The sequence below is a fragment of the Miscanthus floridulus genome, chromosome 14, assembly GCF_019320115.1.
Source record: "Miscanthus floridulus cultivar M001 chromosome 14, ASM1932011v1, whole genome shotgun sequence".
NCBI lineage: Eukaryota > Viridiplantae > Streptophyta > Magnoliopsida > Poales > Poaceae > Miscanthus > Miscanthus floridulus.
In genome coordinates this window covers 93,859,366-93,882,360 of record NC_089593.1, presented here as the reverse complement: position 1 = coordinate 93,882,360, position 22,995 = coordinate 93,859,366, and the positions used below count along the sequence as shown (strand labels likewise).

General features: G+C 43.3%; 2 protein-coding genes and 1 pseudogene across 3 annotated transcripts; 2 read left to right on the top strand and 1 right to left on the bottom strand.

Annotated features, from left to right (window-relative positions):
• Window positions 1–105: 105 nt before the first annotated feature.
• On the top strand, window positions 106–5,673 carry LOC136505611 (uncharacterized). Its single transcript, XM_066500770.1, has 11 exons — window positions 106–260; window positions 386–457; window positions 1,026–1,328; window positions 1,827–1,966; window positions 2,460–2,546; window positions 2,683–2,805; window positions 3,449–3,601; window positions 4,083–4,184; window positions 4,649–4,819; window positions 4,908–4,987; window positions 5,155–5,673. Exons 1-11 carry the CDS (start codon window positions 206–208, stop codon window positions 5,180–5,182), a joined length of 1,314 nt encoding a protein of 437 aa, XP_066356867.1. The 5' UTR covers window positions 106–205; the 3' UTR covers window positions 5,183–5,673.
• A 308-nt stretch (window positions 5,674–5,981) lies between these two features.
• Window positions 5,982–10,946, bottom strand: LOC136505609 (BEL1-like homeodomain protein 7). 2 transcript variants are annotated; one of them, XM_066500768.1, is made up of 6 exons: window positions 10,522–10,946; window positions 9,528–9,596; window positions 7,995–8,981; window positions 7,412–7,788; window positions 7,263–7,323; window positions 5,982–6,954 (listed from the first exon to the last, which is right to left on the bottom strand). In XM_066500768.1, exons 3-6 carry the CDS (start codon window positions 8,856–8,858, stop codon window positions 6,298–6,300), a joined length of 1,959 nt encoding a protein of 652 aa, XP_066356865.1. In that variant the 5' UTR covers window positions 8,859–8,981; window positions 9,528–9,596; window positions 10,522–10,946; the 3' UTR covers window positions 5,982–6,297. The 2 variants fall into 2 exon arrangements, with proteins under 2 accessions (XP_066356865.1, XP_066356866.1); XM_066500769.1 differs by lacking the exon at window positions 9,528–9,596.
• An 11,001-nt stretch (window positions 10,947–21,947) lies between these two features.
• LOC136504035 (cytochrome P450 78A6-like) lies at window positions 21,948–22,519 on the top strand (annotated as a pseudogene).
• Window positions 22,520–22,995: the final 476 nt, after the last annotated feature.

The window sequence follows — 22,995 nt, the reverse complement described above, 5'->3', positions numbered from 1 at the left end:
CTGTTCCAGAGGCAGAGCCACAGAGGGGGGGGGGGAGCACACGTGTCGAGCTCCCACTGCCCTCCCGCCTGTCTCCTCCTTTTAACCCACTGCCCACCCCCCACACCCCGACCACTCTCTTCCCCGCTCGCTCGATCGATCCATTCGAGGCCGCCGCGCCTGAGCCAACCCTAGCTTGCCGTACCGCTACCGGAGAGGAGAGAGGATGCCGCGCCGGGAGGTGTCGCTGCCGGACGCCTTCGACCTCGTCCTCGGCAAAGGTTCGTCGTGTGCTTTGCTTTTGCCTTGCTCCCCCGATCGATTTTTTTTCTTCTTCGGAATCCGCTAAACCCTCCCCATCTCACTCACTGACCGCTGCTGCATTTGCGATTCTGGTTCCGAGCAGATTGGGACAACTGGCCTCCCCAGGCGGGCCTCCTCGTCGCCGCCTACTACGGTGACATCCGCCGCCTCAAGGGTACGTGCTGCCTGCGTAAACCCCCCTCTCCCCCCGGTACACCGCGCCACGGCTCAGGGTTTTGCCTTTTTTGCCTTTTACGTTAGGGGAAGTGTTGCTGTCAGATTAGGGGGTTTAATCTTTACACGGATCGATCGATCCATGTGCTGTGTTGGGACTTACCTAATTCCAAGCACATGGCTTGGTGCATCTCCAGTTCTCCACCACAAGTTACATGGCCGCAATGTAGGAAATGAAATGAACAAGTTTGCTAGTTATATACGGTCATACATACAGATGTTTTCTTTTGATCATGTATGGTTCAGTTATTGCAAAAAAAAAAAAAAAAAAAAAAAAAAAATCACAGCTTGTACTGCCAATCACAAAAGCATCTTAACTACTAATTACCTCGATGCTAGCTCTGGTGCTGCACATGGCAGAGTTTCGTTCATTTTGATTTGAATAAAATTGTGATGTTTAAAGAAAATGTTAGTGCTTCCTGATTTACATGCTCTTACCATGATTCGTAACTAAATTATTCCCTTTTCCTGTTTTCTCCCCCTCCATCTCATTCTTTTCATCACTGAAGAGATCGCAAAGATCATTGACACTGAGGGGAAAGGGCTTCAGGACACCTTGGCCAACACCCACTTCCTCGGCACGTACGCCCTCCACGCCGCTTGTGACAGTGGCTGCATGCCTGTCCTCCAGTATCTGGTCAAGGATCTCAAAATTGACGTCAACAAGGCTGATACCCTGCGAGGCTTCACACCCGTGATGCATGCCGTGCTATATGGGAACCTGCCAGCCTTGCGGTTTCTTGTTGATCACGGCGCTGATGTTCATCATCAGCATAAAGGAATGAGTCTTTTTCATTCAGCTGCAGAGGGCGGTATGGACTTTACAAGCTTTTGTCAATTAATGTGTGCATGCTATATTGTCTTCAGAAAGTGTTTTTCATATTTGTCACAGCATTTCAAATTGTCTGCCCTCAATTACATAAAATATTCTGTTTGAAATCTATGTATCATCATTTGTAAGCACTGTATTTCTCAATTAATTCATGTGTCTTCCGTCAGGATATTATTTTTCATGTGCTTGGTTCTAGTTACTGAAGCTATAACTTTCTCTTTCACCCTCAAAGAAAAAAAAGCTATAGCTTTCTCTTTGCTTTGAGAAAAAAGATGCCTTTTCTGTAGATATAATTCATAATTTGTTAATCTAGTAGGATAATCATTGGTTTCCATCATTCCATGTATGTCCTTCAAGGAATTGTGATCGAAAACAGCTTATTTGTTGTAGCGCTATTGAAATTTGAAACTTATTTCCCCATAAATCCTTTATTAACTATACATTCTGTGACCATCTGTTTTTTCATATGTTTCTTCAGGGCGGTCTGAAATAGCCAAATTCCTGCTTTCTAAAGGAGTTAGTGTTGATGGGGAATCAAGTCGCTTGACCCCACTGCTCATTGCTACTTTCAGAGGATATCCTAGCATTGTGAAGATTTTATTGGAGCATGGTGCAGATGTATGTGCTAACTATAACTCTTATTTTTATTTGCTCTGGAAGCTGCACGGTTCACTGCTCTCTCCCATTGTTCCCAGTTGTATTCTCAGTTTCTCTGAGCTGCTGATGTGTGACCCTGATCAAAGACATGGGTAACTGGGCACCCAGACATAAGCAGCTCTGAGGTCCTGAAACTCAAATAGGACATTAGGAACATATAACCTACACTTCAATAGGATACTATTGTTTTTTTTCATCTGAAATTTTATGCTTCTTTGAAGGGCGGGCCTGGTGCAAGCGGTAGAGTCTTACCGCCTGTGACCGGAAGGTCCCGGGTTCGAGTCGCGGTCTCCTCGCATTGCACAGGCGAGGGTAAGGCTTGCCACTAACACCCTTCCCTAGACCCCGCACAGAGCGGGAGCTCTCTGCACTGGGTACGCCCTTTTTAAATTCTTTGCTTCTCAAGTGCGGGTTTTTATTTTAGAATTGATATTGATTTTTTTTGTTCTTGCAGCCCAATGAGCGTATGAATGATGAAGTTACACCATTAAGCATGGCATTAAAACACTCTTCTATGCCTTGTTTGAAACTTTTGGTTCAGGTAAGCTGTTTGCTGCATTCTGACTGCAGTAGAATTTCCGTAACTGATGCTGGGTCTAGTTATGTAATTAAGTCTGTGTTAGTCATCGGTTTATGGAGAAAGCGTATGATTGCCTTGTCTTAAATTACGTTTGTAGGCTGGAGCTGATGTGAATGGTTTTGGATCTTATAATCCTTTGGCAAAAGCTGCAGAGAAAGGTTTGACTGAAGCTATCAAGTGCTTGTTGGAAGCTGGTGCAAATCCAAATGTTCCTGACACAGTGAGATTTGCTTCTTGTTGCATGCATCACTATAGTGATCTGCTTGATTTTATATCTTCCATAGCGCTGTCTAATACACATATGCAATGCTGGTATGATGTAATACGCAAACATGATGCCATGCAAAAATGCTCTTATGACGGAACAAGGTCTATGTGTTATTAGAGCTTAGAAGTAAATAGTAAGGTGTGGTCTGACTGCTTTGCTGGCTTACCTATTTTCTGCATAACCTCATTACTGTTTTGGCGAGTCTTTTATTTTAGTATGTCAGGAATATATAGATGGTTGCAGCATAATAGGTTTCCTTAACCTGCTATGGCGGTAGTGAATTAATAGTCATTGCATTGGTCTGCGTATGGAATGGATTCAGAAGTGCTTGCATTCTGGATCAGTAAGTACTTTGTTAGGCGATTACTTTGATTGTGTTCAGGATTTAGAGTTGCTGCTGCTGGAGCATAGTTCTTCAAGAATTAATAGTATTTAGGGCGATTACTTTGATTTTGTTCAGGATTTAGTGTAGCTGCTGCTGGAGCATAGTTCTTCAATAATTAATAGTATTTAGTTGGAGAAGGCTCAATTTGTTATTCTTTTTCTTTTAAAAATTCTATACTTCATCCCCTCAATATGTTTGTTTGCTCAACAGTTTGGCAGGCTGCCAATAGAATTGGCTGCTGAGTATGGTACATGGGAAGATGTTGAACTTCTATTTCCTGTCACTTCCAAAATTCCAACAGTGGCAGATTGGAGTGTTAACGGAGTAATTAGTCATGTATACATGGAAGTCATGCAACTAGAGGTATGCCATCAACAAGACCATGCATCATCAACACTCATGTGCACATTCATTCCCTGTACAATTATGGTCATAACTTTGCATACTTGAGAAATCAACAATCAATGAGTTTCCATTGACCTGTCAAATGTGCTATGCATGTGTGTTTAATAGCATGAGAGATGTATCTGAGCTGCTCCCTAAACTCCTATTTGATTGAATGATGCTTTCTTGAATAGGTTTAGGAGATTCCTTAACTCTGATACTATTCAAAGGACCATGTAGACCAGTTTTCTTTCTTACACATACTCAAATGATTATTTTTCTGTCTGGAATTGGAAAGTAAGAACTGGGACTGTTACAGCGATAAGCAATACAATGATAAAAAATGTTTCCCTTATTGTTCCACTTCACCTTAACAACTTGTTATACCATTGACTCTTCTTGTCTACATGCACTGGATTGTTTGACCTATGTCTGACTCAGTTTGCTGTGAGCTGTTTAGGATGATGCATTTGTCAAAAAGAAGAAGTCCGAGCTGAAAAGACAAGGAGCTGATGCATTTAGTAAGGAGGATTATCTAAACGCGTCAGTATTCTACACACAGGTATGTTCTTACACATCACTTTCATTTGGAGGTAGATCCATGGATCATGTTCTTCCTTTGGTGTTTCGTTGCCTAGTGCCCTCAATGTACGATTTCCTGTGTTTGTCCTGCCTTTTTTTTTGGTGGGGGTCCAAAGCTGTTCATCTTGACTCCCTTTCCCTTTGTTTGGGTGATCTTGTTATAAGTTGACTTATCGAAACTTCCCCAGTCACATCTTTATATTTATACTATACTACCCATGCGGCTCCTTAAAAAGACTAGAATCACCTCAGCAATACATGATACCTGATACCTGCTCTGGTTTCTTTTGGAGCAATTCTGCATTTGAGTTGCCATTCTACATGGCATTTCAATTTTGTCCATCCTACCTACAGAGCAAATGGCAAATGACTGTTCTAAATTAAGTGGTGGTTTCTAGGATGTGGCGACAGCAAAAGAACTTGATACTGTCTTGTTGACTGCAGGCCTTGAAGGTTGATCAGTTCGACGCTACATTGTTCTCAAACAGGAGCCTTTGCTGGCTTCGCCTGGGTGATGGAAAGAAGGCTTTGCTTGATGCTATGAAATGCAAACATCTGCGCCCGAAGTGGGGGAAGGCCTACTACCGGCAAGGAGCTGCCCTGATGTTTCTGGAGGTCCAACAACCGAAGATTACATACAGATTAACAATCTCTGCTGTTCCTTATCTGCTATCTAAATGGACTACGCACTTGCCTTGCTCAGGATTATGACAGTGCTTATGATGCATTCAATCGTGGCTTGGAGTTGGACCCTGAAAGTGAAGAGATGGAGAAATTGCTTTGGTAGGAGATCCAATCCATGTTTTCCTCCTAATTTCCTAGAATGATATGGATGTGTCTGGATAGTATGTAGCTACTAGCTGTTGCTCCACTGTGCTCCAATACCTTGTCTGAGTCTAGGCATCCTCTTTTGCTTCATGTCCTTATGGTCAACTAACTGGTTGTTGCAGGGAGGCGATGGACCTCAAGACCACCTGAAGTAGTTGATGCCTTCAAGAAGCTGACGCAGAACTGGAAGCTCTTCAATTTTGTTGTCGTAGAATTGACAAAACACTCGGATGGTTGCCTACTTTTACATCGACCTATGTTGCTAGACCTGAAACGATGCTACTTATTTTTCTGTAGTGTATAATTCACGGAGGGTAGCGGCAGTTTAGACCACCATATGCTGCTAACTATCTTGATATGATTGGGGTAGCCGCAGCTACAACGTTCTCACGCCCTGCTTGTGTACGGAAGCATGCCAGTGCAGGTGCAGTGCTTGATGAAGCTGTTAACTGAAGTGATGAATTCACAGAGATGCTTTTGACGACATGCCTGACCGCCCTTTATATATTTTTTGCTTGGCTTAGTAGTTTTGTTTGATCGGAGCAAATTACAAGTAGGAAGTGTGCCAAGGCGCGTTATTGAACTTTTCTAGTGCAAACGAACTGCGCAAGGTGCGGCCTTTTCCTTCTGCTGAGGTGATAGAATTGACTCGCAACAAGCTGACCTAAAACTAGAAGCTCGTCAGTTTTGTTCTCATAAATATGGCCAAATGTTTTGCTTCTTGCATTTGCATAAATCTCATAGGTTGCTAGACTTGAAACAATTGCACCTTCTTCTGAGATATGCAACTCATAGATATGGCACAGCTTGGAGCAGTGCAGGTTTCTAGCAGCTGTTATCTGAACATGATTTTTGAGTCTGCAGCAGCTAGAACATTCGCACACTAGATGTGATGAATTCACAGAAATGCTTTTAAATCTTGATTGCTCCTCTAGCTGGCTCGGTCCCATTCGAACATTCATCATGTACCAATATATTCCTGGACCCTAAGTAGCCATTACTTTACAGTATGGTGACCCCAAATCACAAGCTTTTACACGTATAGTATAGTGTGTTTCATCTTTACAAGATCCTTTTTTTACCCTATCACCCCAACCACCTACGCTATATTACATTTCCTGCTATACCTCCAATCTGTATCCAATTGAAACTACAGGCTACAACCCAACAACGCTCCTTTTCAGGCATATATATGTATATATATATTATTCACCCGGCCGGCCGGCAGGTGCTACAAATCATCTGATGTATGAGCAAATGAGCATTCAAGCCACAAAATCATGCAGAAGGGGTGACTGCGCGAACCGCTGCCGTTGATCCATCTGGTTCATCGACTCGTAGTCCGAAGACGCCACGCTGACACCGAGAGGAGCGGTGGCATTGTAGATGTCATGGTCTCCGACACCGACACCGGGGAAGCTCTGCTGGGCGTTCGGAACCGAGAGGCTGCTGCTGGAGTGCTGCAGCCCCAGGGTGAGCGATACATTGCCGTTCCCGTACCTCCCAAGTTCCGCCAGGTGGTAAGCCATGAACCGGGCGTTCTCATCTTGGTGCTGCGCCACAGCATTGTGGAGGAGGAGGCCGCCATCTTCTTCGTTTGATCGTTGGTCCTTCAGCATCAGGTTCATGAAGCTGTCGTCAGGGTTCGGCTCGTTCTGGAATCCCATGGGTGCTCCACCGCTGACGTTCATGGTCCTCATGCTGGCTCTTGACTCGCTCAGCTGGCTGCTCTCGCAGACCCGAGGCGTAGAACTTCTCAGGTCCTCCTTGTCTTCAGAAGATGCCATCTTGCCCTTGCTTCTTGACGCGTTGTCGGAGGAAGAATTGGAGTCTTGCTCGATATCTCCAATCTCTTCTTTGTACATGTCCTCGATCATCGGTTTCCAGAGGCGGACACGGGCATTGATGAACCAGTTTGAAATCTGGAGAGGCATGAAAGTACAGTCAGAATATAGAGATATTGAATAGTAAAACCCAAATAACTTAAGTAGGAGATGTTAATCTAGTAAAAGGGTATGTTGTCCTCTGTCAAGATGCATCGATGAAATCATACAAGTAGCAACAGTTTCAGGATAGGAACATCAAAGGCAAGAATAACCATAATGGTGAACAGCCTCTGGCATTTGACTACATGTTTGAGGCGCATTCAGCATTCAGCAGTACTATATCAGCTGCTATGCACATGTGAACTGGAATATGGACCAGGAAAAATACGAATAAGAAACATTACCTGACTCCTTGTCAAGCCTGTTTGCCTTGCTAGCATCAATTTTTCAGAATCTTTAGGGTACCTGCAAGATAATGTCATGACAGATGGTGAGGAACAAGAAAAAGAACACAAGGAATACTGAATAAAGCGCCACATGGGAAGCTGCTTACGGGTGAAGGAAATGCTCAAAGAGCCAAGCACGAAGAATGGTAACAGAGTTTTCAGGAAGCCCTCTCTGTGGCCTCCAAGCATTTTGTGGGATCATGCCATACTGTTGGAAAGCTCGTTGTTGCCTAAGCTGTTGATCGATGTACCGGAGACGAGTTAGTTTTCCCTCCTTGCCAGATGAATTTTCTTCCTCCCCGAGCTTCTTCCTGATGACATTAATCTCATCATTGATAGCATCCTTGAGGCACCGGAAGTGTCGTGAGATTGTTTGGAGAGCAACTGCAGTGTAAGGCTTGGCAGCTCCAGGCCCAGCTACCATATCAAAAGACGAAACCACACTTTGCATTTGGTGGTAGTAGTGCTTGTATTTCTGGTCCACCTGGAATATGTTTCCTCAGCATTAAATGGTTGTTAAATAAAAATAAATAAACGTTTTATCCAAAGTCTTACAGGATGAACTCTACGAATCCATGTTCTAAGCTACGAAACGCTGTATCTACAGTAATAAAAAAAGAAGTGATGTTGACTGTTGCAGTTTTATTGCAAAAGAAAAGCACGTGATAGTGGACAAATAGTGTCACCCACCTCATCCAACATTGCCATCAGCTTTGCCATCTTGTTCTGAAGCTCTTGCTTCTCAGCAGTAGAAAGCTCCGGTGCTGCATTGGCACCAGATTCCTGCGGATTAGAGGACACACCCTCACTTTTCGGCCCTCCCTCGGTCTCTTTGCCATCCGTCTTTCCTGCTTCTACCTGTTCTTTCTGGGCTTTCTGCTTGATGTTCTTCCAAACGTTCACAACTTCATCAAGCAGCTCTTGAGCTGCTTTCAGATACCTTGAGTTCCGGATTGCCCGTGAGGACTCGGACTGCATACTCTTCATTCGGATGTCATCGACTCGAAGACTATCATGGTAAGAGTGTGGCGACAACATATCTGGTTTGACAGACCAGTATGACAAGGAAGGTGCCAGGATTTGTGTGTTGAGGCTGAGAGATAAACCTTGGCCTTGCACCGAGGGAATGTTCGACGAGCCGTGGTTGTTCAGAACACCAAAATCAAGCTGTATACCATTTTGGGCATCATCATGGATGAGATCAGCTGCACTGCTCTGTGATCCATCCATCATATGCATCAACATCTCGTTCTTCATATCTTTGACTAGGCCGAAAGAGCGCTGCCCCTGGTGGGAACCAAGCATGTCGGACTCCCTTGCAGATGAGTCTTGGGACATCACTGAAGGATGGCCAGGTTCAGGCATCTCTATGCAATTCTGCTGGGACTGTAGAATGCCACTGAACTCTGTGTATGGTCCAGAAGCAGAATTGTTCAGATAAAGCAAGTTCCCTAGAGCCGATGGCATCGGATAGGATGCATTGCCGGGGTCTCTAGAATACATGTTCTGTGAGTCCCTTTCACTGCCCTGGCTCGAGTAATAAGTAGCCATCATACAGTTCTGGCCGCTCGCTGATCAAGATTACTGCAAAAGATACTGCGTATGCAGAACCACCTTGGAAATTGACTGATGAATCAACTTTCAGCAGCCGACAGAAACCTTTCGCTTACAGCTTTCCTGCAATTGAGTGAAGCAAAGTGGGTCAGATAGGAAGCTTTAATAAAATTCAAGATTGATAAAGTTTATCTTCTCTGCAGTATAAATAAAATGACACACCAATTTATTTGCAAAGCAGTTCAGTGAAACGGAAATGGATTCAACAGAAACTTTGTACGCAAAAGGGTTTAATACAAAATTTGCAGTAGAAGTGAGAACATATGGACTGAAAATTCGATGAGCCGATTGGCAGGCTGGAGGCACAGGTGGTCCTCTTTCACTTTTAGATTGGATCGAGAGCACTGCCTCCGTTATCATGATAAACAAGAGTATATGCTTGTGAATTCCATTTGTTATACCAAGATAGACAATCACACGTCGCAAGAAACCAAAATCAAATAATTGGGCCAATATTATTTAGAAACACGGCTGGATATAAACTTTTTTTTAATAACGGAACAAGAGGCTGGATATAAACTATATCTCATGGAAAGGAGAATTGAACGAATAGCTTGTTGGAGTTTGAAAAGCAGAATCTTGAGAGTACTGCTCATTTCTATGCAGTACCTTGTTTAATCAATAGACTGGGTCCTCACGGGCGTGTTACCAATTCGAACAAAGCCTTTTCTGATCAATCTGGGAGAAGAGATAAAACTGCTTAGCCTCCTAGTCCACAGTTTTGAGGCAAAAAAAAAAAAAATCTTTCTAGTAGAGACTATATTTATTTACGACATAAAAGGGGGTGAAACCAGGAGAGAGCTCCAAGGCAAAAACTTTGCTGTTACAAGCTAGTACTAGTACTAGAGAACAAAAGCAGCAGTTAATTCTGATGAAAAGACGTAAGATTTCCTTGGTCGAAAAAGCACTTGGGGTGCAGTAATTCCAACACAACACAAGAAGTACCACAAAAAAGGTTAGGAGTAAAGGGAACAGAGCTTTAAGAGCTTGGCTTTCATTCATGCAAACATCCAAAGAGGAACGAGGAAAACTTGTAAAATTCAGTCATAAATCCAACTCGAAAGGACCAATAAGTTCAAATTATTAGCCAAGATACCCAACGAAACGAGTGGGTTGCCAGTTGGAAAAGAGGACGCTAGAAACAAAGAATTCAAACGAATCGGATATGTGGTTCGCGAGCATCAGTAGTAGTTGGTAGAGCAAGAAAGGGAAGAACTTTGGTGAACGCATGTCTCCTCAATGTAAAAAAGGAGCATCTTTTCTCCTTGGGAGCTTTGGATTCTACAAGAAAACTCAACGCCAGCACAAGAAAAGATCATCTTATCATCCGTATCCAACTAAAGTAAAATCAGAGCTCAATCTTTTCCTCCAAATTCAGAGAGAAGAAACAGCAGCACCCTACCAACTCTGCTAATCCAAGGAAGCAAGAGCAGCCCGGGAATCCAAGAACAGCAAGAGAACCAGAATTCAGAGTGTTTTTCATCCGCGAACCGGAGATAAGAAATTCGTCTGCTCCTGCTGCTGCGGCAGCATGGAGCCATGGAGGAGGTGCAGATGTTACAAGGCGAGGCAATAAGAAAATGGGAGGGAAGACGAGCTGGACCTGAAGGTGTGGTGTGCTCCTCTCATGGGGGGCACTGGAGGAGCAGGCAACAAGGCAGGCAGGCAGGGATTGCCTCCACAGCAAAGCTGATCTTGTTGAGGCTGAGGGTCGAGGGGAGGGGAAGAAGGGGAGAGCTGAGAAAGATAATCAATCCTCCCAATATGGGAACAAAATCAGATCCTTCCCAGGATAAAATAACAATTCCAGAAAGAAAAAGGAGCTCCCTTCTGTCTCTGTTTCTCCCTCCTCTCCACCTCCTCCTCTGCAGCCAGCAAGAGTCTGAGCTCCCTCCTTCCCTCTCCTCCTTGAGTGATATGGAAAAGGGTGGGAGAAGAAGCTGAAGCTGTGCTTGGCTAGCAGCACCCACTAACAACAGCACCAAATATGGAATAATGCGTGCCTCCCTCCAAAAGAAATGTTTTTTCCTCCTTTTATTAAATGAATTGGTTGCTGTTGAGCTGAGCAGGCCAGGATTACCCTGCCTTTAACTAATCCCCTTCCCTACTGTTCGCAACTTGGAGTTATTTGCTGGTGTAACAACCACAGGAGTAGGAGCCCTCGGCAGCTACTTGCCGAGTTGTTTCTTTACGACAAAGCCTAGGCATCTCTCATTGTTGTTCAGAGTGGGGTCAGGAATTAATATTGGACACTGTAGCACTTTCATTTGTATTTGATAATTATTATCCAATCATGGTCTAACTAGGCTCAAAAGATTCGTCTCGTAATTTACAATCAAACTGTGTAATTAGTTATTTTTTATCTATATTTAATACTCTGTGTCCAAAGATTTAATGTGATGGAGAGAGAGTGAAAAAACTTGCAATCAAGGCCTAGCTACAGCAGCACATAGCAACCCTTGTGCTGTTTGCTTATTTAGGTGGATTTGTCTTGTGCAGTAAAAACAAAATCATTCGGTTAGGCCGTGATTGGTTGCGCTGCTCGCGCCGTTCGGATCCGGCACCAAGTGGTCCACTGTGGCCATGTTTGGTTCCCCTTCTTGCATGTTTTGCCTGTTTTGTTCCGTTCATCTGCCCCTTCTATCCCGCACGCCTCCGTCTTCTTAATTTCACCTTCCCTCGCGAGCCGGGATGGCTTCATACACGCATGGTACAGGGGCCCATGTGTCAGACACTCAAAACTTTGATGTATACGTGCAACCAAACACGATCTCATTTCGTATTCAACCAAAATCAAAAACAACCCAACACAACAAAGTGCATAGTCTTATCATGGCTTTCCTGATCAAGGATGAAAACCTGCAGATTGCATTGGAAATTACTAATGACTTCTTCCATCAGTGCTCCTAGTGCATCTGGCTTTTTTTTGGGGGGTGGGGGGGTGATGGAAGCTAGCTGATGGGCGAGATACGCAGAATCGTGACATCATTTGAGGACAAAGGCATGGAGGCAAGGGGATTTATCACGTGGGACATGAACGCCCCAATGAGAGAAGTCATTAGTGGTGGGGGCGGCCAGGCCATCCCCCCGCCCCCCCCCCCCCCCCCCCCCCCCCCCCCCCCCTTGCATTGCCTCCTTGGGTGGTTCATGTGGTCCACGAGCTTACGCGATGGCACGGGTCCACCAACCAAACCAAACCAAACCCCCCCTCATTTCTTTCTGCACCAAATTGCAGAGCTGGCTTATTAGCCGCACAATATTGTTGCAATGTTAAATTGGAGCTTACTAGTAGTAATTAGCATATGGGAACATGTACCACCCAGCAGCTGCATTGAACATTAACAAATTCACATGTTATAGATGCAAATAAAGGGGGGAAGATATTCCAAAGAAAGAAAAAAAAGCTACCAGAGCTTATCATGAATACTACAACAAGAAAGGCAATATATATATATTCCACAGCTGTGGGTCCAGTGTGTGTGTATATATATATATATATTCTCGAATACATTTCTAATATAGGTAGCAAAAAAAGTTGTTGAGCGGAAGGTGATGCAATATAAGAGTCACCTCTCAATTCCGCCCCTAACTATTACTAGATAGTTCTTACCAATTAACTTCCAGTGAAGTCATATAAGTGAAATACTAGCACCACCTTTTTTTTACCCTGTTATCACACGTCTTAACAATGATACCTATATTTAATGACCTTAGCACACGTGAACTATAACTTGGACATAATCCCAAGGCAACGGATATGATGAACCAGGACAGAGATATAGCGCTAATTAAGTACTGTTAACGGTGGATGATTTGGTAACCTCTCTTCAAATCAAAGGTTGCATGGGGAAGGGGGCTTGCTATGCACACGTTGAGGTTGGGAGTGGGTGTTGTGGTTAGGGATGGTCAGATGGACGGACGGATGGATGGATGCTCTTCATCTCATCTCCCAAGCTAACAACCAGTGGGTGGACCTAATATAAAAACAATCTATCCAGCCTTGTCTTAGACTTTAAATTACAAATCCATCCATCCACCCCCTACCTCTACCTGTAGTCTGTAGTGAGTGAGTGCATGCTTCCTTTTTATCCTACTGGCTACTTCTACAATCTACTATCCCATCTTTTTTACTTTCCTGTAACCACCCACTAATTAACCTCTTTTCCACTCTTTAGTTTGCTTCCTTGTGAGGAGGGTATGTATGTAGCATATTATAAACCTGACAAATATCTGGTGAAGATGAGCGATCCCAGATTTGTTACATGAATTATATATCATTTTTTGAGTGGATGAGCGATCCCAGATTTGTTACAGGAATTATATAACATTTTTTGAGTGACTCTAGTAAAAGCCTCGCTCTCAATTACCCCACCATCACCTGAACAATCAGGTCACCAAAGTCATCAAAATAAAGAAAAAATACTCAATTGTTTCTATGGTATTTACTTGTTAGGATGAAGAAGATAATATGATTATTTTCAGTACTGGACCGCATAAAAAAACAGCACATTATTAAAACACGGCGAGTAAATAATAAGCAAGTAACTGAATAATATGCAATATGGATGACAAATCTTATATATCTATGGTGCCTTGTTAGACCAGAGAAACATTTTGATTGGATGTTTTGTTTTTCAAGGAAAACCAATGGTCCTCTCTTACAAGTTGAAGCCAGTTCCAGCAACCATCCGCCATTGATATCTTATTCAAAGGAGTGGGTTTTAGATAAAATTATCAGCATGATTAGTTTGATCACTAACTTGTTCTTTGGATGCCTTGGTAAGCTCTCCTTTTGGTGTAACTAATGGCTGCTTATGAGGGTTTCTTATACAGGCTATACATACCCATGAACATCCCTGAAACTGCCAAACAGTTTCCACGGGTGGTAAATTATAGACTAAATTACACCATAGAGAAAAATAAATTCCCTCGGATTATAAGACACGGCGATATAATCTAGTTGTCAAAGAGTTTTGTATACCTTATGGTAGGCACTATTCTACTATTGATCTACATATGTTTCAAACTTATAGTAGGTACTATTGATCTATGTTTCGAGATTGCATTGTTGTGTACTTTCAGTGACAAGCTGGATCTGTCGTCAATCAAATAAAAAGAAGGTGCAGAATATATAAGGGGGGCTTCAAAATTTGCAATGAGCACATTATATATACAGCTCTTTGATTAGCTAAGCTGTTGCTGATATCGCGGTGACGTTGCTGCTCAATTATTATTATTAGCCACACCACACGATGGTAGGCGAGTAGGAGTTGCTGTCATGGTCCTTGAATTTAGTGTGTGGGGGCTCTTGATCTGTTCCTGCTTGCTTACTCAGCCTTCTTCCCTCAACCATTTCTTTATTCCTAACCCATTTGTATTTGTCTCCATATTATATGTGTCTTCCTCTTTGATTGCTTTCAACCACAGAAGCTTCTCTTTGAATTAGGTGCCTAGGGAACGCCACGTGTCCGTTGCTTACCAGACAAACCAACCTTTGTCCGCTTTTAGTACTATTGTTAGTCTCCGTAATCAGTGATTTAATTAAATTAATACAAACTTACCAGCTGATCTAGACCTCCTTGTTGGTTTGGTTTCCCATGTGCGAAGCAAATCTTGTTCCATGATATGCCCCAGACAGATCCTCACATAAGAATCACAGAGCCTACACATGCATGAATACTTAATTGTCTTGGGGATATGCTTTCTTTTCTTATCCATGGTAATTAACTTATTATTTCGTTCACCTTATACATATCTACCGGCTTGCTATATAAATGTTTAATGTGAAGAGAACTGGACAATGAACAGAAAACGAATTTATTAATTAAATTGTGCAAGCAATTTGCTCCTTTTTCCTCGTCATTTTTACTACTCTAGTGTTTGAATTGAGAGAAGAGCGAGAAAGCACGGCACGCAGTATGCTACATACAAATATCTCGTTTGATTCATGCTGTGTAAGTTTGTGAATGGTTCCGGTGATGTGTAACACACGGTATAGACAACGGACACTAAAAAACCCGCAATAAAAATCAAAAGTCCACATATGAATAACTTAAATTGACCTAACCAACTGGGTCACCATCTTAACCATATGCAATCACCCAAACTGCCAGCAGTTATATACTGACTTAAAATAAAATGGCTTGTAGGCCGGAGGATCAGAAGGTTCTATAAAGAATGCACTGATTGTGCTCTTATTTTAGGGCACGCCTGGACAAACAGGTCTTGTCAAATGCTGGCTAAACAAATGCTTTAGTGTTTGTGCCACACAAGCAAGATCCACTTCTTTATTTGCCTGCTATTAGCTACAATGGAAATTTCTTCCCATGGAATTATTTGTCTTGTTTAATTCAGCTTGGCAGCTCTAGGTGAGGGTATATCCAATTATTATCCATCCCTGAATATGCAGAGAGCAATTAAGGATCTTAGACTGTGTCAAACACTTATGTCCAAACTAAACAACATTGTGGGATATATTATACTAAAATAAGAGTAATCAAAGGCCAATGATCCTAGCTGTGGTTTAAACTTTTTCTTTTTTGGCATCCGATCCTTCCCCCAATGGCACCATACTCCTTTATTCCATTCGAGTTTGATTTTACCTAGGACGTGAACAAATTAAATGATCCATAAAAACTGAATAAGCTAATAACTACTTTGATTTCCCAAAACACATGGATGGCAGCAGGCCGGCTTTCATCGGCTAATTATATTAGTTTCACCAACTTTTAGCATCATCCACGTACTATAAATAAATTAACTACGATCCAAAAAATGTACTTGGCAATATTGCAATGAATTGGAATTGTTTTTAGCTTTTCGCAAAGTGAATTGCCATACTTAGGCATTGTCACTATCTACTTTGCTCACCTTAAAAATATATATTTTTTGAAAGGGAGATGCATGGAAGCAGGAAGCCGGCCGGCCGGATGAAGGTCCTTTTGATGACTCCATCATGATTGGTGCCAGCTACTATACATTCCCGTCCATCGATCCACCTATATATCCATAAGCTGTCAAGTGTTAAGTTTCAGGTGTTAGAACAGCTACCAGAAAGCAGTATATATCATGGTGCGTGTACATGTCAATAATCATGGACGAAATGGACCTAACAATTCGGCGTCTCTGTCGGTCGCCAGCACGGATGGGGATGCATGCATTTTGGGCACAAGATAAAAAAAAACGTGGAAAACTTGTTGCTTGTGTCTGGATAGAGACCAAGATGACAAGTTCCGGCAGTTCTTAGGCTTATTAGACAAAAACAAAACAGCTAGCTTTTTCGTTGCACCGACGGTGATAGATATGATGCATGTAAGCATGTGAACGCTCTCATGGCAAACGACTGAACCATCAACCCGACAGCAGGGTGCAGAGCTATCCTTGTTCGTATCACTATATCAGTCAGCACTACAGTAAGCCAAGAAATGTAGCACAATGCATGACCCATGACGAAGGTTTTCAGACCCAGACCAGACATCCCTCTCCATCGATCTCTATCTATCTTGCTTATTTTTCTTTTTTGCAACAAGCACATCACTTTAAGTCCTTAACTATAAATATATGTATGCTACTCATGGACTAGAACTATTTGTATGCAACTCATGGAACCACAATATTTTTTTTCTTATTTAATTGTAACAGAAGCATTTGTGTAAGCATGTGAGCCTGTGGTCAGTACACTACACCAGCAAGATAGAACATGCATTCCATTGCCATTACACTCAGGTCTTGTTTAGTTCCTCCCCAAAAGTTTACACCATATCCTATCGAATGTTTGGACACATGCATGGAGTATTAAATATAAACTAAAAAATAACTAATTGCACAGATTGCAACTACTTTACGAGACGAATATTTTAAGCCTAATTAGCCCATAATTTGACAATAAAATGCTACAGTAATACATGTGCTAATGATGGATTGATTAGGCTTAATAAATTTGTCTCGCTGTAATTTGCTTTTTTATTAGTATCCGAATATCCTATACGACGCCCTCTTGTGATATCCAATATGATATCTTAAAACTTTACAACAAGAAACTAAACGAGTCTATCACAAACACGCGCTGCCTTGCAAAGGAGAAAGGACAAGGAGGAACTCTAGGCGCTTTGCACTTTTACATTGGTCAAAGCTTCCCTCTTTGTGCAGAGCCAGGAAGGCAGGAACCTATAGGCAAGTACTACAGTGGTGCGCATATACACCAAGGAGGATATGGTGACACTGTTGTTGTGCCCTGTCAGCATTTACTGCTCAACAAGATTGCCTTGCCTTTATTTGCCCCATCCATTAGCATGACTGGTCATCTATCCATCCCCTATCCGTGGCTAGTGTTTGCAGTCATCATTAATCCTCATAGTCATAGCCTTTTGGTTGGAGTGGAGCAATTGGTTTCTTGGTTATTGCACACATTTGGCACCTACCGTAGTTCCATTTCTACGTGTGAAATTGTTCGCCAGACATTTTTCAAGTTTCTAGGTGTGGTGTGAAACAAGTTGGTCACCAGACATTTCAAGTTCTGATGAGAACAAAACCGACGACTCTTTGTCCAAGACATATGGAGTATAGGACAAGGACATGTTAAAAAAACCAAGGAAAAAGTTGGGGCGCGTTTAGTTCGGCAAAGTTTGCTGTAAACTTTGCATAGTGTACGATTCTCCACTGTAGCATTTCGTTTGTATTTGTGAATTATTGTCCAAACATTGATTAATTAGGCTCAAAAGATTCGTCTCGCAAAGTTAAAGCAAACTGTACAATTAATTTTTGATTTCGTCCGCAAGTTTGATGTGACGATGAATCTTCTTTTTGCATAGTGCACTTTTAGAGAACTAAACAAGGGCTCGAGGGCATCCAAGTTCAACTTTGATCCGCTGGGTATCTGGATAATGGGGCGCCTATGGGGATCCAACGGCATTTAAACGCCACTAAGCCTGTTCGTTTGACTGTGGTTTGTCGTAAACGATCGTAAATTTCCAGCCAAAATAGTATTTTTCTCTCACACAAACCAGCCAGCAGTACTTCTTCACGAACCAGCAACGATACGAACCAGCCAACTGAACATGCTGACTGTTTTCGGTTGGTCTAATTAAAATATAGTATTGTCTATTCAGAAACCACTATTTGGTCTGTTTGTTGATAGAAACCTACTAATTAGATTGCATTTACCTCTGAAAGGAACAATGCATAAATAACCTGGCTTTGCAATTTGTGCATATATCAGTTCACCAGGGAAAAAATATTTGGAAGAAGAAACTAGAAACAGGCAGCCTGTTCGTTTCGGCTGAATTGGCTTATAAACCATGGCTGAAAATATCGCTGACTGATTTGGTGCGAAAGAAAAAAATTATTCAAACCATGAATTATAAGTCATATACGAGCGAATAAGCGAGACGAACACGAGGGCTGTTCAAGTGCAGGGTAACAGGGTGCGAATAAGCGAGACGAACACGAGGGCTGTTCAAGTGCAGGGTAACAGGGTAACAGAAAACCTTGGGTGTTATTTATGTACCCACCAGACCTTTTGCAGAAGTCAGTTTAGCTGATCAGAGAAGAGGATGCAAGGCACACTAATGGACAGCTTTTTGCTCTGTTCATGGCAACATTCTGTTATGTATCGCAGCGAAGGAGGAAAAGGAATCGCAGCAGGTAAGCTACAGTATGATCCATTGCAAAATCTGACGCACTGCAGCTGCAGCTTGGGTGCCTCCAAGACCTGGTACTGGCAGACAATGCAGAGAAAAAAGGTGCATTGATACAGAGATCCTGACTGGTTCACGGGTCCCAATTGACACAATCAATGGGCCCGTCCGGACTAGTCTGAGCACGTACCCAGCTAGCTACAAATACTGTAGACAGCTAGGCACGCAGAGGCAGAGGCCAGGCATGCCATGCCATGTGTAGGTTCAGCCTTCAGCAAGGCCAGGCACTAGCATGATAGTAGGTAGGTTCACTGCATGCATGCATAGGCAGAGAAATGGACAGGCCAATATCACCGAGCACTTGTTTAGTTGGACCCCAAAATCTAAAAAGTTGCTACAGTATCTGTCACATCGAATGTTTGTGGCCTGTGCATGGAGCATTAAATGTAGACGAAAAGAAAAACTAATTGCACAGTTTGGTGGGAAATTGCGAGACGAACGTTTTAAGCCTAATTAGTCAATGTTTGGACACTATTTGCCAAATAAAAACGAAGGGGCTACAGTAGCCCCAAAATCCAAATTTCGCGAACTAAACAAGGGCCAAATCTCTTCTCTACAAGGCTAGCTAGAATGGAAAAACATGTCTTTTCTAGCCACACATTCTTCCAAATACATGATTACGGGGAGGCAGGTGAGAAGAATTACCAAAAGCCGGCCATGAATTAATTATCTCTTGCATGATTAGGTAACTGCTAAACTGTCCAGCGCTACAACCAGATGGAGCATCTATTGGGCATGGCTCTGATCATGCTATATTAGCCAGCTAGCTAGAGCTAAGAGTTTATATTAATTGTCCATTTGTCGATGACGGGTGTAGCTAATGTTCTTTTTGCAACTTTGCTAGGAACTATAATCAAGTGTGTATGTGTAGGGTTTGGTTTTGACCAAAAGTATGTGAATGAGCTTGCACAAGACCTTTGCATTGATTATTATTAGAACAGTTGCCAGCCCCGCGTCATCTTTTAACATATCAAAGATGTATATGTTCTTCACACATGTGTTCGCCGAGAGAGGCAACCACCCCGTGTATATTCTGGTAATTAAATGTCTACAGTTTTGAATGCGTAACCATGGATGTGTACCAAAAGTTGACCGGTCCTGTGATCTGAAGATCTCATATACAATCACCAAAAAGAAATATATCATCAATTTCATCAATATTTGGAAGAATCTCAAGGAAATTAGTATTGTGATATATTCTGCACGCAACATGTGTACATTTTTTGAGGATTGAAAGTGTGCTCTCCTAATTGTGTAAACTGTGTGGCTGTATGACTTGAGAGGATCGGATAAGCAGCTAACTCAGACGACGACCTTTAATTTCAGGATAAGCAGCAGTTAGGAGTACTATAGTACTGTGTGGTCGTCAGCCTTGGTGACTAATTAACAAGCGCATATGTAGCACCGTGGACTGCAGGATAATGACCTCTCACTTATTGTAAAGTGGTGCTACTGGCATTTTCGTTCCAAGCTTCCAATGCAAAAGGCATCACTGCATTGCTCTTTTTCTCAGATAGGTATAGTTAGAAGTTAGAGACCCAGCTGGGTCTTTATCCTTTCGTTGTGTGGGGAAAAAAACAGGCTCATTTTTCAGTGCTTCTAGTCTAGTCTTATATACACCTTTTCAGATTTTCTTTAATTCACAGGGAAACTAGAACAGTTGCGAAGTGCTGCAAATTTCTTATATATCGTACAGAAATTCGTTGGGCTTTAAGTATGCTAGAGAATATGCAAGCATGGGTCACAAAAAGATGATGGAGCTAGGCTCTTGTGCTTTTTCTAGGACAGAGTACAGTGTTGTCTCTTGTCTAGCAATCGTGAGGAAATCAGTAGTAGGAGCCCAATCACAACGACCGATGACGATGAGTACACCTAATACAAAACCACTACTACAGGATACAGTTAAGAGATGGAAAAGGCCATGCAAACAGCTCCATCATCCCATATCAGTCTAGACACCAGGAAGATTATATTATATTAGCCAATATAATATGATCCTGACTGCTTTTTCTTGAACGAATGAACCAATTGATCCTGATTGAAAACTTCAGTTAGTTTGAGAGAAACAAAGATTATTATTACGACGACAGGTGCCTGTTAAGCCGTCTAGGAGGTGATTATGAATGCGTTTATATATGATGATGACATTATTGCCGCAGCTAGGCATGATGGACCATAGCCTGCTGGCCGGCCGGCCCCTTACCCTTAACTTTGCGTGAGGGAACCGGTCACCATTAGCTGCCTAGAGCGTGGAAAATACTGTGTGGTCCGTGGTTGTCTCAATTATTGACAAGAATCTAGCTGCACCAGAACATATAAGCCTCATCCGTCTTCTTTCTCAAGCAAAAAGGAGAAGGGAAAGTGAAAGAAGAGGCATTGGTCGAGCTAAAATCATCACGGGATGGCCAATTCAAGCCTTACAGTTAAGCCCATCTGGCCCACCAACCCTGGAATGATCACATTTCATTATCCTCCCTTTATTCCCATTTCTGTGTCATTTACTATACTAGTTATTATTTTGTTCTAATTTTAGTTGCGTTGGCGGGTTAATTGTCTCACGTTTGGTTCTGTTTGCAGGTATTACAGAGACAAAAGGCTAATTACCATCCTAATGCAGTAAATAAGGATTCAAAATTTTGCTCAAAATTAAAGTAATGAAGGTTCAAGAATGAGGTAGCAGTACCTTGCTGAGTTGTGTTGTATCAGGCTATCAGCAGAGTGAAAAGAGGAATCGATGTGGACAGGTTGTTTCTTCTGTTCGTCACTGCGGATTAGTACAAGACAAGATTGGGGAATCCATGTAGAATGCTGAACGCACATAGCTTTGGCAGCAAAGCCTGAAACCTTAGCATCGCGGGGAGTGAAGTGATTCAGTTCCAGGGACATGCAAAATCCAAGATAAAGCATGCAGTCCGGATCATTGCAAAGCATCTTAGCTGAAATCCTGCTTCAGTTTCCATAGCAATCCGTGTTGACTGCAGGCCAGTTCTTGGTGTTCTTCTCCCCCCAAACCTGAAACCTTGCAGGAGTAGCAGCATGCCATGACAATGGCACGCTGTATGTACGTTGTGATGTGATGAAACAGGACGTCTCGTATTCAGCACCCCCAGCAGTAGTCAGGGTCCTTTGATGGAGAAAATTGCAATTCTAGAACGCGAAATAATGAGCTTCGCTACTATAGGACTCCAAATATCGACTTCACTAAAACGATCCTTAAAATATTGGCACTTTGTTATATATAACATTTGAACTTTTTAATCACTTTTCTCAACTAAGATACATGTATTTTGTCATGATGTGACCGTATTGCCCTTAGGGCTTCATTTGACGTGGGATGGGGCTGCTGGCCTCTCGCCTGGCCTGCCTGACCGACACAGTGGCGATCCTGCTGGAGTGGGTGATGGCGCGGATGGTGCTGCACCCAGGGATCCAGTCCAAGACGCAGGCGGAGCTGGACGCCGTCGTGGGCCGCGGACGCGCCATCTCCGACGCCGACGTGGCCCGGCTGCCCTACATGCGGCGTGTCGTGAAGGAGACGCTCCGCGTGCACCCGCCCGGCCCGCTGCTCTCATGGGCGCGCCTCGTCCCCGCGGGCACCACGGCCATGGTCAACATGTGGGCCATCGAGCACGACCGGTGGTGTGGGCAGACCCCTCCGCGTTCCGGCGGTTTGAGGAGGACGTGAGCGTGCTGGGCAGGGACCTCCGGCTCGCGCCGTTTGGGGCCGGGCGGCGCGTGTGCCCCGGCCAGACGCTGGCGCTCGCCACCGTCCACCTCTGGCTCGCGCAGCTGCTGCACCGCTTCCAGTGGGCGCCGGCGGACGGCGGCGTCGACCTGGCGAAGCGCCTTGGGATGTCGCTGGAGATGGAGAAGCCCCTCATGTGCAAGCCCACGCCCAGGTGGTGATCGCTGAAAGCACAAACTACGCATGGCTGGCGCGCGATATATTATTAGCGTTTCATTACGTCGTATAATTTGTTTTTCTGGTCGAGAGACGGTGTTCAATCTGCATTTGTGGTTTTGTCTAAGTCACAGACACCACAAAATATGGCTGAACAGAACAGAACAAAAAGTCGGGTCAGTTACAGGGACATCTGACAAAAAACTGAAGCTGCCATTTCGTGTCAATGTACCTTCATCTGATAAAAATCTCATCGTTTCACCGTGGCCAGCACCCAGCAGGGGCATGCATACCGAGACCTGCGGTAGCTGCCAAAGGCCAAGAATTCTCGTGTCGTCTCGTGCATGGACAAGAAACAGGAGAGAAGAGCAGTAATTCTTGACGTGGAATTGCACGCTTGCATCAACGAAAACAGTGACGCGACGCCTTGAGTGATGAGCGCCACAAGAGAGCGTAGCGGTAGGCCCGGCCTCGAGCAAGT

What these genes read in the sequence shown, in the direction of transcription:
- LOC136505609 (XM_066500768.1), bottom strand. Translation starts at nt 8,858, where the DNA reads ATGATGGCTACTTATTACTCGAGCCAGGGCAGTGAAAGGGACTCACAG. An exon ending in TGATGGCAATGTTGGATGAG is followed by an intron (nt 7,789 to 7,994) that starts GTGGGTGACACT and finishes AACATATTCCAG; the next exon opens with GTGGACCAGAAATACAAGCA. An exon ending in TTTGAGCATTTCCTTCACCC is followed by an intron (nt 7,324 to 7,411) that starts GTAAGCAGCTTC and finishes ATTATCTTGCAG; the next exon opens with GTACCCTAAAGATTCTGAAA.
- LOC136505611 (XM_066500770.1), top strand. Translation starts at nt 206, where the DNA reads ATGCCGCGCCGGGAGGTGTCGCTGCCGGACGCCTTCGACCTCGTCCTC. An exon ending in ATCCAAATGTTCCTGACACA is followed by an intron (nt 2,806 to 3,448) that starts GTGAGATTTGCT and finishes TTTGCTCAACAG; the next exon opens with TTTGGCAGGCTGCCAATAGA. An exon ending in CTGCCCTGATGTTTCTGGAG is followed by an intron (nt 4,820 to 4,907) that starts GTCCAACAACCG and finishes TGCCTTGCTCAG; the next exon opens with GATTATGACAGTGCTTATGA.